This window comes from Jaculus jaculus, chromosome 10 (assembly GCF_020740685.1).
Source record: "Jaculus jaculus isolate mJacJac1 chromosome 10, mJacJac1.mat.Y.cur, whole genome shotgun sequence".
Lineage (NCBI taxonomy): Eukaryota > Metazoa > Chordata > Mammalia > Rodentia > Dipodidae > Jaculus > Jaculus jaculus.
Window position 1 is genome coordinate 103,091,520 of NC_059111.1, and position 12,933 is coordinate 103,104,452.

The 12,933-nt window shown below is 42.1% G+C and overlaps 1 protein-coding gene across 1 annotated transcript; it reads right to left on the reverse strand.

The window, feature by feature from the left end:
• Positions 1 to 3,098: 3,098 nt before the first annotated feature.
• Positions 3,099 to 12,564, reverse strand: LOC101611407 (putative inactive serine protease 58). The gene is made up of 5 exons (XM_012949327.2): positions 12,492 to 12,564; positions 7,044 to 7,182; positions 6,592 to 6,848; positions 3,343 to 3,482; positions 3,099 to 3,248 (listed from the first exon to the last, which is right to left on the reverse strand). The coding sequence occupies exons 1-5, from the start codon at positions 12,562 to 12,564 to the stop codon at positions 3,099 to 3,101; spliced, it is 759 nt and encodes a 252-aa protein (XP_012804781.1).
• Positions 12,565 to 12,933: the final 369 nt, after the last annotated feature.

Here is a 12,933-nt window from a genome sequence, read left to right on the forward strand (position 1 = left end):
AATTAAATATATGTTTATATGCTTAAATGTAATACATGATTATAAGTAGAACATTAAAATTTATTTGTTTTCAGTCAGTACTTCCAAATTCCTATTAGACAAGTATTATCTTTAAAATACATCTTAATAAAAACAGAGCATTATGTGATAATTTAGTACAAGTGTACCTTTTGTAATATCTAAAAGTTAAATCTATCTTCTGAAATATTTATCAAGTATTTATGACTAAAAACACATTCAAAATTCTTTCTTCTAGCTTTTTGGATATGCAGTATATAACAGTTATGTATAGTCACCTAATTTGCAATAGCACACCACAGCTTCTTATTTCTATTTAAAAGTACTCAGTAGTAGGTACACAGTACTTAATAGTGAATGTTTCCCTTTCCTTCCTTTACTTCCTCGCTCTCTTCCCCCTTGCCTCCCTTCTTTCTATTAATTACGGGCTTTGGTAACCACCATTCTACTCACAACTTCTATGAAATCAACTTTTTTTTAAAATATTCCACCTATGAATGATCTCATGCAGTGGCTAACTTTCTGCCCCTGATGTTTTTCATTTAGCATAATGTTTTCCAGTTCGATTCATGTTCTCCAAAATGACAGAATTTCATTCTTTTAATGACCAAATAGTGTATATACATGCCACATATTTTATTCCATTCATCATTTTGTGGAAACTGTTTCTTTTTCTTGGCTATGGAAATAAAGCTGCAATAAACATGAGAGTGCAGATATCTCTTTGACATATTGCTTTCATTTCCTTTGACTCTCTGCCCAGGAGTGGTACAGCTGCATCATATAGTTCTTATTTTGTTAATTATGGACATACTGTATGAACAAGTAATGTGTTGGTTTTATTCCCCCCTGTGTTAGCCCCTTGTATTATCCATCCCCACTCCACTGAGAGTCCTCTTCATGGGAGTTGTTGGTATTCGCCATGGGATTACTAATGCATTAGTTAAAAGGATAACATGGCACCAATGGACATGAAGGCATTGGGCCATCAGGGCGGAGGCTCAGAGATGACCAGCACAGGCATAGAGGGCTGAGAATCTGTGTTGTGAATAAGGTAGTAACAGCTGGGAGGTTTGACAGTTAAAGCTGAGTTCAACCAGGGCTCCTTCTGGGGAAAATGTAGAGGCAGGAGAACCAGACCAGACTGTGCAGACAGAGGCAGCGTTAGTGAATTTGGGATGAAAAGCAGACTTCCCCGGAGGAATGTACCGGAAGTTCGTTGTCACAGTGGAACTATTCGTGTAGGACACTGTGGCCACAAGGGTGCTTGATAGAATAAGGAAGACATAGTCCTTTAACTAAGAGTATTCCCTGTGTGTGTGTGTGTGTGTGTGTGTGTGTGTGTGTGTGTGTGCATGTGTGGTATACTCACAGTATGCATGTGTATGTGTCCGCGTACCCATGCACTCCCCAGATCAGGAGGTGAACGTCTTGCTCCATTGCTCTTCCATCCATTCTTGTTTGGTCAGGACTCTCTTATTGATCTTGGGACTTGCTGTCGTTGTTTTACAAGCTTCGGTAATTCCCAGGTCTATGCTCCCCTCAGAACTGGGGTTCCCTGCACATGTAGCCACCACTCTTGTCAACAGCCAGCACAGCCTGATACAGAACTGTCACTGGACCTCAGGTGGCCTATCAGCTAAGAAGGGTAGCTGATTTTCTGTGTAACAAGCTCAACACCATTGGCTTTTCCAATAATTATAGTGTCACCTCATAAAATATGTGAAGGTGAGCCCTCACTCATTAAACTTACCAGTTTATACACGAAACTTTCCTTCTTTACACTCCTCATGGGGCTTAGCTCATTTGGAATTTTGGAACCTTGGAGAGGACTAGAGTTACTGCAGAAACTTGGACTTTCTGACAGTTCTTTCCTTCCTCATCTGGACTGAAAGAATCCATGGGTCCTAGTCCAGTGTGCCATCCCTAACTAATGGGACTATCTAAATGTCCTTTTTCATTCTAATATTTAAACCAGCAGTCAACCGGGCCAAGGAAACACCTCCATGAAAACCTATTGACAAAACGTCTGTGGTCATAATTGATGCTACAGAGGTGAGCTTAAATGAGAATGAAGGGAAGAAGAAAAATACTTCAGTAAAAACCAGAGGGAAGTGGGGTTGCTGGTGCAGTTATCATACTTAACAAATGAGAACAAAGTATAATAATGATTTATGACAATATCATGACGAAACCCATTACATAGAATGCTAACCTAAAACATATACTTTAAATATATGGGCAAATATATACTGGACACATTGCTTTTGGAACCTCTATTTATTCTTTAAGTCATAAGCCTCTGTTAACTATTGTGGTAGCCTCTCATGTTGTCAGTAGATGCCCAGAATCCTGCAAATGAATGATGACACTTCCTCTGTGCCTGGTCTTGAAAGCTGTGCGGACAAGGAAAAAGTTAATACAATGTGTCCTATAGTCCCCATCCTTAAACCCTTTCTCTCACTGATTCTTATATTTGCTCTTTTATTTATTTATTTATTTATTCATGAGAGAGAGGGAGACAGAAAGGGAAAAAGGGGGGGGGAGAAAGAGAGAGAGAGAATGGGTACACTTGGGCCTGTAGCCATTGCAAACAAACTCCAGATGGATACACTACTTTGTGCATCTGACTTACATGGGTTCTGGGGAATTCAATCTGGATACTTGGGCTTTGCAGGCAAGCATCTAAATTATTAAGCCATCTCTAGCCATCACTCCTTATCCAACTATTTTTTTTTTTTTCTAAATGATGTGGTTAACTTCGAAAATACATGTCCATTTCAATGCCAGTAGGAGGGGTTTGAAACCCCAAGTGATTATGAAGTAGTACCTTACTGATTTATTAACTGGATTTGAATGCACCATTTTGTAAACTCCAACTGTCTAAGCAGTCTTGAGTTTTCCACCTTCAGTGAGGGGGCAGAAAGGACTGCTGATGGCAAGTCCCTGCTAAACCACAGGCTGTTCAGCAGACATGAACAGTAATGCATGCAACAATCCAAGAAGCCCATCTTGTTTAATTCTGAGGCTGGCTGTGGTTACAGGCTTCATCACATGAAACTGAATTCCCGCTGGAGGGGTCAGTTATTCATTATTGTTTCATGGATCCAGGGTAGGTAGTGGAAGATACTCGCATAGATGCCAACGTCGGCCCTTAAGACGCACCCATCTGCGAACGTCAGGATTCCGTAGAGTACCCCATTGCAGACGGCTGGGGCAGCTGAGACCTCCTACCAGAAAGAAAACACAAATATTAGCCAATTTACCTTTCTGGCAAGAGACAGAGAAACAAAAGGGAAATGGAAGATATTAAGAACCTGTTACCTTGCAAGGCAGCCGTCTTCCTGGCACGATGCCCACACAGATCATATTATCTTGGATATCATAAGCTGTGTAGGCATTTTGACACTCAGCCTGGGAGATTACAGAGATGTTCACAGTTTGTAGTGTGTCAGGGTCCTTGGCTACCGGAAATAGGAAATCAGACTTACTTAATTGTGGTTTTTTTTTTTTCAAATTTGTTTTGGTTCATTTTTATTTATTTATTTGAGAGTGACAGAGAGAGAGAGAGAGAGAGAGAGAGAGAGAGAGAGGGAGAGGAAAGAGAGGAAGATAGAGAAACAGAGAGAGAATGGGCACGCCAGGGCCTCCAGCCACTGCAAACGAACTCCAGACACGTGTTCCCCCTTGTGCATCTGGCTAATGCGGGTCCTGGGGAATCAAGCCTCGAACCAGGTTCCCTAGGCTTCACAGGCAAGTGCTTAACCGCTAAGCCATCTCTCCAGCCCCCTTAATTGTGTTTTAAGTATGATTTTTAAAAAAATTCCTTTTGTAGCATTTATCTTTCTATCATCAGAATAGAAAAGAGATCAAAATTCTGAAAAAGTATAACAGGGAAGGACAATTTGCATACCAGTATTCCATTTGCAGCATTCCAGATGGAGATGTCTAAATTTTATTTGTTCCTGCTTTTTAAAAAAATATTTCATTTAATTATTTCTCTGTGTGTGCGTGCATGTGTGTGTGTGTGTGTGTGTGAGAGAGAGAGAGAGAGAGAGAGAGAGAGAGAGAGAGAGAGAGAGAGAGAATATGAGGATACCAGGGCTTCTAGTCACTGAATAAAACTCCAAATACAAGCAAGACTTTGTGTATCTGGCTTACATGGGTTCTGCAGAATTGAACGTAGGACTTTAGGCTTCACCAGTTAGTGCCTTAACCTATAAGCCATTTCTCCAGCTCTGTTTTGACTTTTTCAAGCAACTGTCAGTCAAGTGCATAAGAGAACTCTCCCCTAAAAACCTATCAGCTGAAACTCTGTGGTCAAGACTGAAGTCACAGAAGTTATCACAATGAAGAAAAGGAAGGAAAGAGAAAAACTGCCTGTGACCACCAGGAAGGAGGGGAGCTCCTTGTGCAGTTAGCCTAGTAAACAATAGAGAACAAAGCGTTTATTAAGATGTGAATATGAGATAAATAACTTGCCCATCTCCCTACCAGAGTGATTAACTTCTTTGAAGATATTTGTAAATATGAGACACTCTTGCAATAAAATTAAATAAATTTCATTTGATCATTTAATGAGTATCATTTGTCATGGAAGTTTTAGAGTTTGAGGAGATTTAATGACATCGAGTCTCTTTCCTCATTTGTGAGGTGATAAGCCAAAACGAAAACGTATCTGCTTGACAGAAGAACAGTCACCCAAGATACTGGGAACAATGTGTAACCTGAGCAGCAGGAAGTGGCTGGACTATGATTTAGAATCAGGGGTCCTGGTTCCTAATTCAGGTTATTTGTTTTACATCAATGGTCCACAAATAATGTCAACAATTTTACCCGTAAAATACTTGACGTGAGATGAGATGAGGCAAAGCCATAAGTGCACGTAGGCTGGCGTCTTATGAAGCTTTCTCCTTGCAACTGTATTTGGAGAATTTGTGTTGCTGTTTATGGATATCTGTTGATTACAGTATAATTTTCAAATATTTTACTTACTTGTGAAGGTTAGGGGAAGGAAGGAAGGAGGGCAAGGAGGGAGAGAGGAAGAGAGAGAGAGAATGGGTATGTCAGATCCTCCTGCCTCTGCAAATCAGCTCCAAATGCATGCACCACTTTGTGTGTCTGGCTCTATGTGGGTTATGTGGGTACAGGGAAGTGAACCTGGGCCAGCAGGCTTTGCAAGTAAGCACCTTTAACCACTGATCCACCTTTCCAGCTCAACTTTAGTATCTTTATTTGGAACAAGATTGTTTCTATTTTAAAATTTTCAGTCTTAGGCTGGAGTGATTGCTAAGTGGTTAGGGAGTTGCCTGCACAGCTTAAGCACCCGAGTTCAAATTCCCAGTACTCATGGGAAGCCAGATGCTGAAAATGGCCCATAGGTCTGGAATTCATTTGCAGTGGTTAGAGACACTGCTGAGCCCATTCTCTCTGTCACTCTTCTCCCTATCTCCCTCTGCTTGCAAACTAATAAAATATTTTAAAAATTGAAGTTTTGCTTTATTTTCTACTGTAGTGTTTTCATGGTCCACATTTCTTTTGAATGTTATTTCAACAATGGCTACTTGCTTACATAAGCCAGCACAAAATAAAATAAGCTGCATTTGATGGGAGTGTTTAATGGGTGGCATGTGTTCATATTCAAGGGATATAAAGAATAAATCAAATATATTTGTCATCAGTGAACCATTTGGCTTTCTGGAAAATTCAAATTTACTCTCAAAGAATCATTTTAATTCTTGTTTTGTTTTCAATTTTATTGATGGATAATAATTGTACATCCTTGTGGTATGCAATATAATTGTTTGGTTTTGAAGTAGGGTCTTACTTTAGCTAGACTGGAAAGGAATTCATGGTAATCTTTCTACCTCAATCCCTTCCCCTCATACCCATGGTTTCATTATAAGATCTCATGCCTGGCCAATGTGGTATTCTGATTCATGCATAACTAGTGTAATGAATCATCACTTTGAACATGTATCATTTTTCATTTTGAAAATGTTCATAGTTTACTCTAAATATTTCAAAACATAGAAAACATTATTTTCTGTACTCACTCATGTCCAGCAGCATCACTTGACCAATTTCTTCCCATTTCCTTCCCCTCACTCTGCAGGTATGCCATAATGAAGTTATGTCTGATTTAGCATAATGTTATTTTTAACTTATGTTGGATACCTTATGACTTAATATCTCAAGGCTTTGAGTTAATTCATTGCCCAAGATGGTTTGTAAATCTCTGATAGAATGCTGTGCTTAATGTGAAGGACAAAGACCCAAGATAAAATAAAATTCCATCTGCATAATACATTAGCACTAGACATAGAAATATCTTATCTTTTTGATATTTCTTCTTGAAACTGCTTCTTTCATGTTTGAAAGCAAAGAAGACAGAAAGATGCAGTACCAGGCTTGAAGGACTCCTTGAATGCGGAAAGACAAGGTGATAAAAAGGAGGCATGCAGAAGTCGGAAGAAAGATCAGTCTGGCAGAATGGCAGAAGCCCAGAGATGAGATCTGACTCTGACAGGATGTCACTGAAGTCCTCAGACTACAAACACGCTTTGAACTCACAGAGATCGCATAAGTTGTAGCCCCAGGTGGAGACACTGCACATGGTACCCTCCGTCGCAACTCGCTGGGGCAGGTTGACCACCTGCACATAACGACTGAGTTTAACAGGCCTTTTCAGCTTAATTAGCATGAGGTCATACTCAATGGATGAGACTGAGAATTGTGGATGGTGGATCATATTATCAGAGCTAAACAGTTGCACATCCTTTTCACTGGGGTCGCTTGGGTTTGAGATTCCCACGATAACCCGTACTCTCCTGGAACGACATGGATATTCATGAAAGTATTAACCGCAGATGGCTCCTCCATCCACACTGACCTATCCCTCCTCCATTGAATGTCCCCTGTAGATATTGCTTGTGCAATTTAATTGAGTCTCTTTTTCAGGGCCCAGGGTCTGATCCAAACTGCAAACCCAGAGAACAGAATGGTCTGGGAGGCTGATTACTCACGGTAAATTGCAGTGTGCAGCTGTGATGACCCAAAGAGGGTGGATCAGGACTCCAGCGCAGGGCAAATAATCAGATTTCAAATAGGTCAAGTAGGGGGGAGTAATGCCACCTATGTGGTCTGGATTGTAGGCAAAGGCACCTGGCAGTCAAGAACAACAAAGCAACCCAGTTAAAAGACTTGCCCTGAAACATAGAGAATGAAATTGACAGAAACAGCTATGCTTAAAAATAAAGTGGTTGCCCCTTTGATTATTTAAAAAAAAATTCAATTTGAGATTGTGAAACGTATGTGGAGGACTTAGCTTGAAAGAGTGGATCCTGGGTACAAGCCTTGAGGTTTACAGCCTAGTCTCACTTCCTGTCCAATTTCTTTATCCTGGCCTGACTTAATAGGAGCATAGAGCCTCATGATCCTGAAACCTACTCTTTTCAGCATGTCTTCTCCACCATAGTAGACAGTATTCTGAAACCACACATCAACATAGCCTCTCCATGAAGTTTGTTTCTTGTCAGGTATTTGGCCACAGCAATGGTAAAAGCAGTACAAGTGCTTTGACAAGAATTATTCCTTTCTCTTTTTTTTTTTTTAAAAAAAAATTGTTTATTTTTATTTATTTTATTTGAAAGTGACAGACAGAGAAAGAGGCAGAGAGATAGGAGAGAAAATGGGCACGCCAGGGCTTCCAGCCACTGTAAACGAACTCCAGACGCGTGCGCCCCCTTGTGCATCTGGCTAACGTGGGTCCTGGGGAACCGAGCCTCGAACCGGGGTCCTTAGGCTTCACAGGCAAGCGCTTAACCGCTAAGCCATCTCTCCAGCCCTGTTCCTTTCTCTTAATAACAATATAAGGAAGAATGATACAAGTTCCTTTAGAAGATGAGAACAAATGCTAGCACAATGCGGAGAGGGGGTGGAGAGCAACTAATTCATTTAATTCATGTCAAGAACTAGCACGTGCCAGGCTCTGTTTGAAGAGCTCCAGCAAAACAGCTACACCTATCTTCATACATGCGGTGGACACATTCGATAATGGACCAGGAAAATACTGTCAAAGGGGATGTGTTACTGAGACAGTGGCGTGATGAGACAGAACCGGCCATACACTTGCAGTCTGGAGTGGTGTCTGCCTCCGGGCCCATCTTTCATGCCTTCCCTAGAACTTCACTTTGGCAAATAGATACTTGTCTTCAGGTACTCACCAAGCAGGTTTAGAAAAGCGCAGATGAGAATAGGGTTCATGATTGTTATTTTTTGAAAGGTTTTTATCCAGATGAAATTCAACTGAGACCCTGAAAAGCATAAGAGAAGGGAGGGAAATGGACCAAATCATACCAATGCCAGAGAGGGCTCTAGAGTTGGGCAAAAGGTTTCTGTGGCAAGATTCAGCTCGTGAATAGTGACCCTCTGATAGAGTAGGCATGGAGGAAGGAACCACAACAGGGCCTAGGTCCTTGACACAGGAGATGTTTCTAGAACCCTCTGATAGAGTAGGCATGGAGGAAGGAACCACACAGGGCCTAGGTCCTTGACACAGAAGATGGTTCTAGAACCCTCTGATAGAGTAGGCATGGAGGAATGAACTACACAGGGCCTAGGTCCTTGACACAGAAGATGGTTCTAGAACCCTCTGATAGAGTAGGCATGGAGGAAGGAACCACACAGGGCCTAGGTCCTTGACACAGGAGATGGTTCTAGATCCCTCTGATAGAGTAGGCACAGGGGAAGGAATCACAACAGGGCCTAGATCTTTGACAAAGGAAATGATTCCTTTTCAGAGAAGAAGTTACCTAACCTGAAGGAGTTCACCCAATCTTCACAGACTCCTCCACTCTGAACCGGGCAGGAGGGCAGCTGTCGGAGGCATTGGCTGGGCGATGGCCACTCCTGCCTCTGTGATGCTGTAGCATGTCTGTAACACCCTCTGATGATGACATTGCTACCTCTGCATGGACACCCACTTGAAATGCTTCGCTCCTCTCCTCGTACTAAGTCATTTACATACCTTCATGGATTAATTATACCAACCATCAATTTCCATTACATGCATCTCTCTTGTGCTGTAATCTGTGATGTTTCTTTGTGATGCCTAAATTCAAAGTTCCTGTTTCTACCTTTATAAGTTTATAAGCTAGTGGGAATTATAGGTAGTTGGACTGTTGCCACCAAAAATATATGGAGCTAAACCAATTTGAAGTGTATCAACCACTAGTTGAAAATATATATTTACAATAATATTTTGATCTAAGATATCTAATCAACAACAAGAAAATGACTAGCCTGCTTTAGAGGTAGGCACAAGATTGGAAAATGATACCTTGGTAAATATTTTAGTCTGTTTGGGCTGCCATAACACAATTCAAGTGTGTGTGGCTTCAACGACAGACATTTATTTTCTCACAGAGTTTAAGGTTGAGGTGGGTCGCTGGGGACAGACTTTGATGAGGTACATTCCAGTCCACATGCCATCCGTCCTCCGCGTGTTGACTCCAGGGTCTATATAGTCATCAACTGTGTTCCACTGCTATGCCTTCCCTGACCAGAGGAATGCATACATTCAAAACTGCGAGCTGAAATAAACCTTTTCATTCTTTAAGTTGGCTCTGTTGAGGCATTTGTTTCTGTGAGAAGGTAATACAGAAAATTGGTACTGAGAGTAGGGTTATCGTTGTGATAAACTTGACCATGTGATTGGTAGATCTTTGGAACTGGTTTTGTGGGAAGATTCCAGAGGGAAGAATTTGAACTTTGGGGCTCAAGAAACCCTACCATGCTGTAAGCAGAGCTTAAGGACCTGTTCTCAAGCCATTCTGAGAGTTTGAGAAAGCAAAATGCTAAGAAAATTATCTACTGTAGGGTCCTTGCTCATGAGGTTTCAGAGGGGAAAAATAAATTTCTACTGAGAACTAGGAGACACACAGTTACTTTTGTACTTTGGCAAGAAATCTGGCTGTATTGTACCTGAGTCCTGAGTGAGGTTGAGTTTGAATTTAAATAGACTATTTTGTTCAATGGGGGAAACTTCAGGGCAGAATAGCATTCTGGCTGTGGTGTGGCTACTATTGAGTGTACACGTTCAGATCTACACTGAAAGAGGGCAAGAAACAGTAAAAGATGTGCCCATAATGGGCCTTTTGGTAAGGATTTAGACAAATTAGGAATCTCTCATAGTGAGTGTGCTGGCACTGAGAAAGTAATTGTGATTTTTATATAGATTAACATCATTAAATAGAAACCTAGCACCCAGTACTGAGGCAATCGAACAGGTGTAGAGGGTGTAAGCCTCCACCCACTGAAAGCTCTAAATTATAAGGATTAAAATGCTTTTGAATAGAGAAGACCTGAGCGGAGAATACTGGAGGAATTCCCTTACTGCTGACAAGCATTGCCTAGGAAAGTGAAGCCCCAGAGAAAACACACAGGCAGATGAGGTGCGCAGGAGCCGGGCCACGTCTTTACTCATGTGTGTGTGCGTGGGTGTGCTGGAAGGAGACCTTGGCAGTGCCACCAATAGTGCTGCTTTCACAGGAATGGAAAAATGCCAGAGCACCGTGCGTATGGCGTCTTGCTTTGTGCTTCCATAGAGCCACTGATGCTGGGCAGTGTGAGTCAGGTACCGATGCCCTGCAGGAAGGACCTAAGGGATTCAGAAGATAGCTCGGTGGTTTAAAGATACTTGCTTGCAAGGCCTAAGTGCTGGGGTTCAATCCTGAGCCACCCATTCATGGAAGCCAAATGCAAAATATGGCACAAGCATCTTGTGTTCATTTTTAGTGGCAAGAAGCCCTGACATATGCACACAGATACACAGGCACACAGAAAAATTAAATAAAAACATTTTTCAAAACAGAAGAGATCATTGCTCAAATTTGTAAAGATGAAGCCTGTTGCAATGGAGACCCCAGGATGTAGAAGATATCAGGACTGTGGGCATCCAGCAAGAAAAACTAGAGGCTCAGAGTGGAGCCCCAGCCTAGGAGCAAGGCTATGTGTGCCACGGGGAGCAGAGTGGAGGACCGGGCTTCCTAAATGTTTTGGAGTCGACAGGAACACATGACCAGTCCCAGATACTAAACATGGAACTGTAGGATTTAATGTTTACCCTGCTTGGTTTTGGTCTTGATTTGGTCAAATCTTTTCTCTCTTTTGGAATGTGAATGTTTATTCTATGCCATTACATGTTGGAAACATGTAATTTTTTAAAATTTTTTGTGCGTTTTTATTTATTTATTTGACAATGACACACAGAGAGCACGAGGGGTGGGGGAGAGAGAGAGAGACAGAGACAGAGAAAATGGGCACACCAGGGCCTCCAGCCACTGCAAATGAACTCCAGATACATGCACCAACTTGTGCCTCTGGCTTACGTGGGTAGTGGGGAATCAAGCCTCGAACTGGGGTCCTGATTCAGACACTCTCAGGTATCCCACCAGTCCTGCAATCCCCTCAAGCAGACATGCTAACCACATTCCCAGCAGAAGTTCCCTCTTGCCCTAAGTGCAGGCCAAGTGGACCCAAGCTAGCAGCTAGGTCCTCCACCCTGTGTTTTCTGCCATCGGGCAGAGCTCCATGGGTGTGATTGCCATTCCCACCCAGCCTTGCTCACACCCCTGCAAGGTTGCTGACACCTCATGTGTGATCATCATTCCCACCCAGCCTTGCCTCCCTCTCACATCATCACCATCCCAGTCACCATTCCCCCCCAGCTTTGCTGACCCCCGCACATGTGATCACCACTACTGCCTAGCCTTGTTGACCCCCACCCCCACCCCTGCGCCAGATCGCAGTTCCCTCCTTGCCTCACGAGAAAGCCTTCACAGTCACCATACCAGCCTAGCGCTTCTGAGCCCTGCACATGATTACCATCCCACTCGCCCCTGCCTCCTGTCATCCCCAAACTGGGACACAGGCTAGTTTCCCCACCCTAGCCTTTCTGAAACCACTGGCGACCGTTGCTTTCACCACTACCACCACCGCCCCCCACCCTTGGCCACCAGGTTAGTGTCCCACACCCTAAGTTTTCTGAAGCATCGTGATGGGCAGACCACAGCAAAAAAGGAATTGCATGAACAATCAGATGCAAGTAAATCCAGCTAGTTTGTGCAGTCCCACAATAGATGTGTCTAATCAAAACATAGAAGAGAGAATAGAATCAGGACCCCAAAATGAAGAAACAAACTGTGCAACCCTGGACCCTGCAAATAGCAGAACTTGCAGAAACTCAAAGAACCAATAATTGTATGAATGGTATGATTACTAGATTAGAAGTATTAGAAAAGAACTAGGAAGGGTCCCTAAGACAGTTAAATGATCTGAAGCAGAGAGAAAAAAAAGATAGAAGACCTCAATAACCTGGCTAAACTGGCTAAGGTCAATGAAGACATAAAAATTCAAAGATGAATTCCAAGAAGTATTAAGAAAATCAGAAAATGATGTGAAAGGGGAATTTGGCAGAGGGTTGGAAACTAAACATAAAAAAGCAATAGAAAATATGAACAAAATTGAACAAGCCCAAAATTCCATAGAAGCTCTCAACACTAGAGTCAGCCATGTGGAGGACAGAAACTCAGAACTGGAAGACAAAACAGAAGAAATAGTTCATGAGTCCAAATGTTTCAATCAGTTCACAAATTTCTGTGAACATAATATGAGGGAACTGTGGGGTACCCTTAAGCATCCTAACATTCGGATCATGGGAATACCACAAGGGGAAGAAATACAGACCAAAGACATGAAAAACTTATTCCACAAAATTATTGAAGAAAATTCTCCCAGTCTTTCAAAAGATAGTCCCATTAAGTTACAAGAAGCTAGCAGAACGAAAACAGACTGGACCAAAGCAGAAATTCTCCAATATGTATTATCATTAAGGCTCTAAACATCAATCAAAAA

Bases quoted from the DNA above. Each gene is read 5' to 3' on its own strand.
- LOC101611407 (XM_012949327.2), bottom strand. From the start codon at position 12,564: ATGGAATTTTGGGCTTGTTCAATTTTGTTCATATTTTCTATTGCTTTT. The intron at 7,183-12,491 runs CAAATTCCCCTT...CTTGACTGCCAG, and splicing joins TTTAGTTTCCAACCCTCTGC to GTGCCTTTGCCTACAATCCA. The intron at 3,483-6,591 runs GTGAGTTCAAAG...TATTTCCGGTAG, and splicing joins CTACAACTTATGCGATCTCT to CCAAGGACCCTGACACACTA.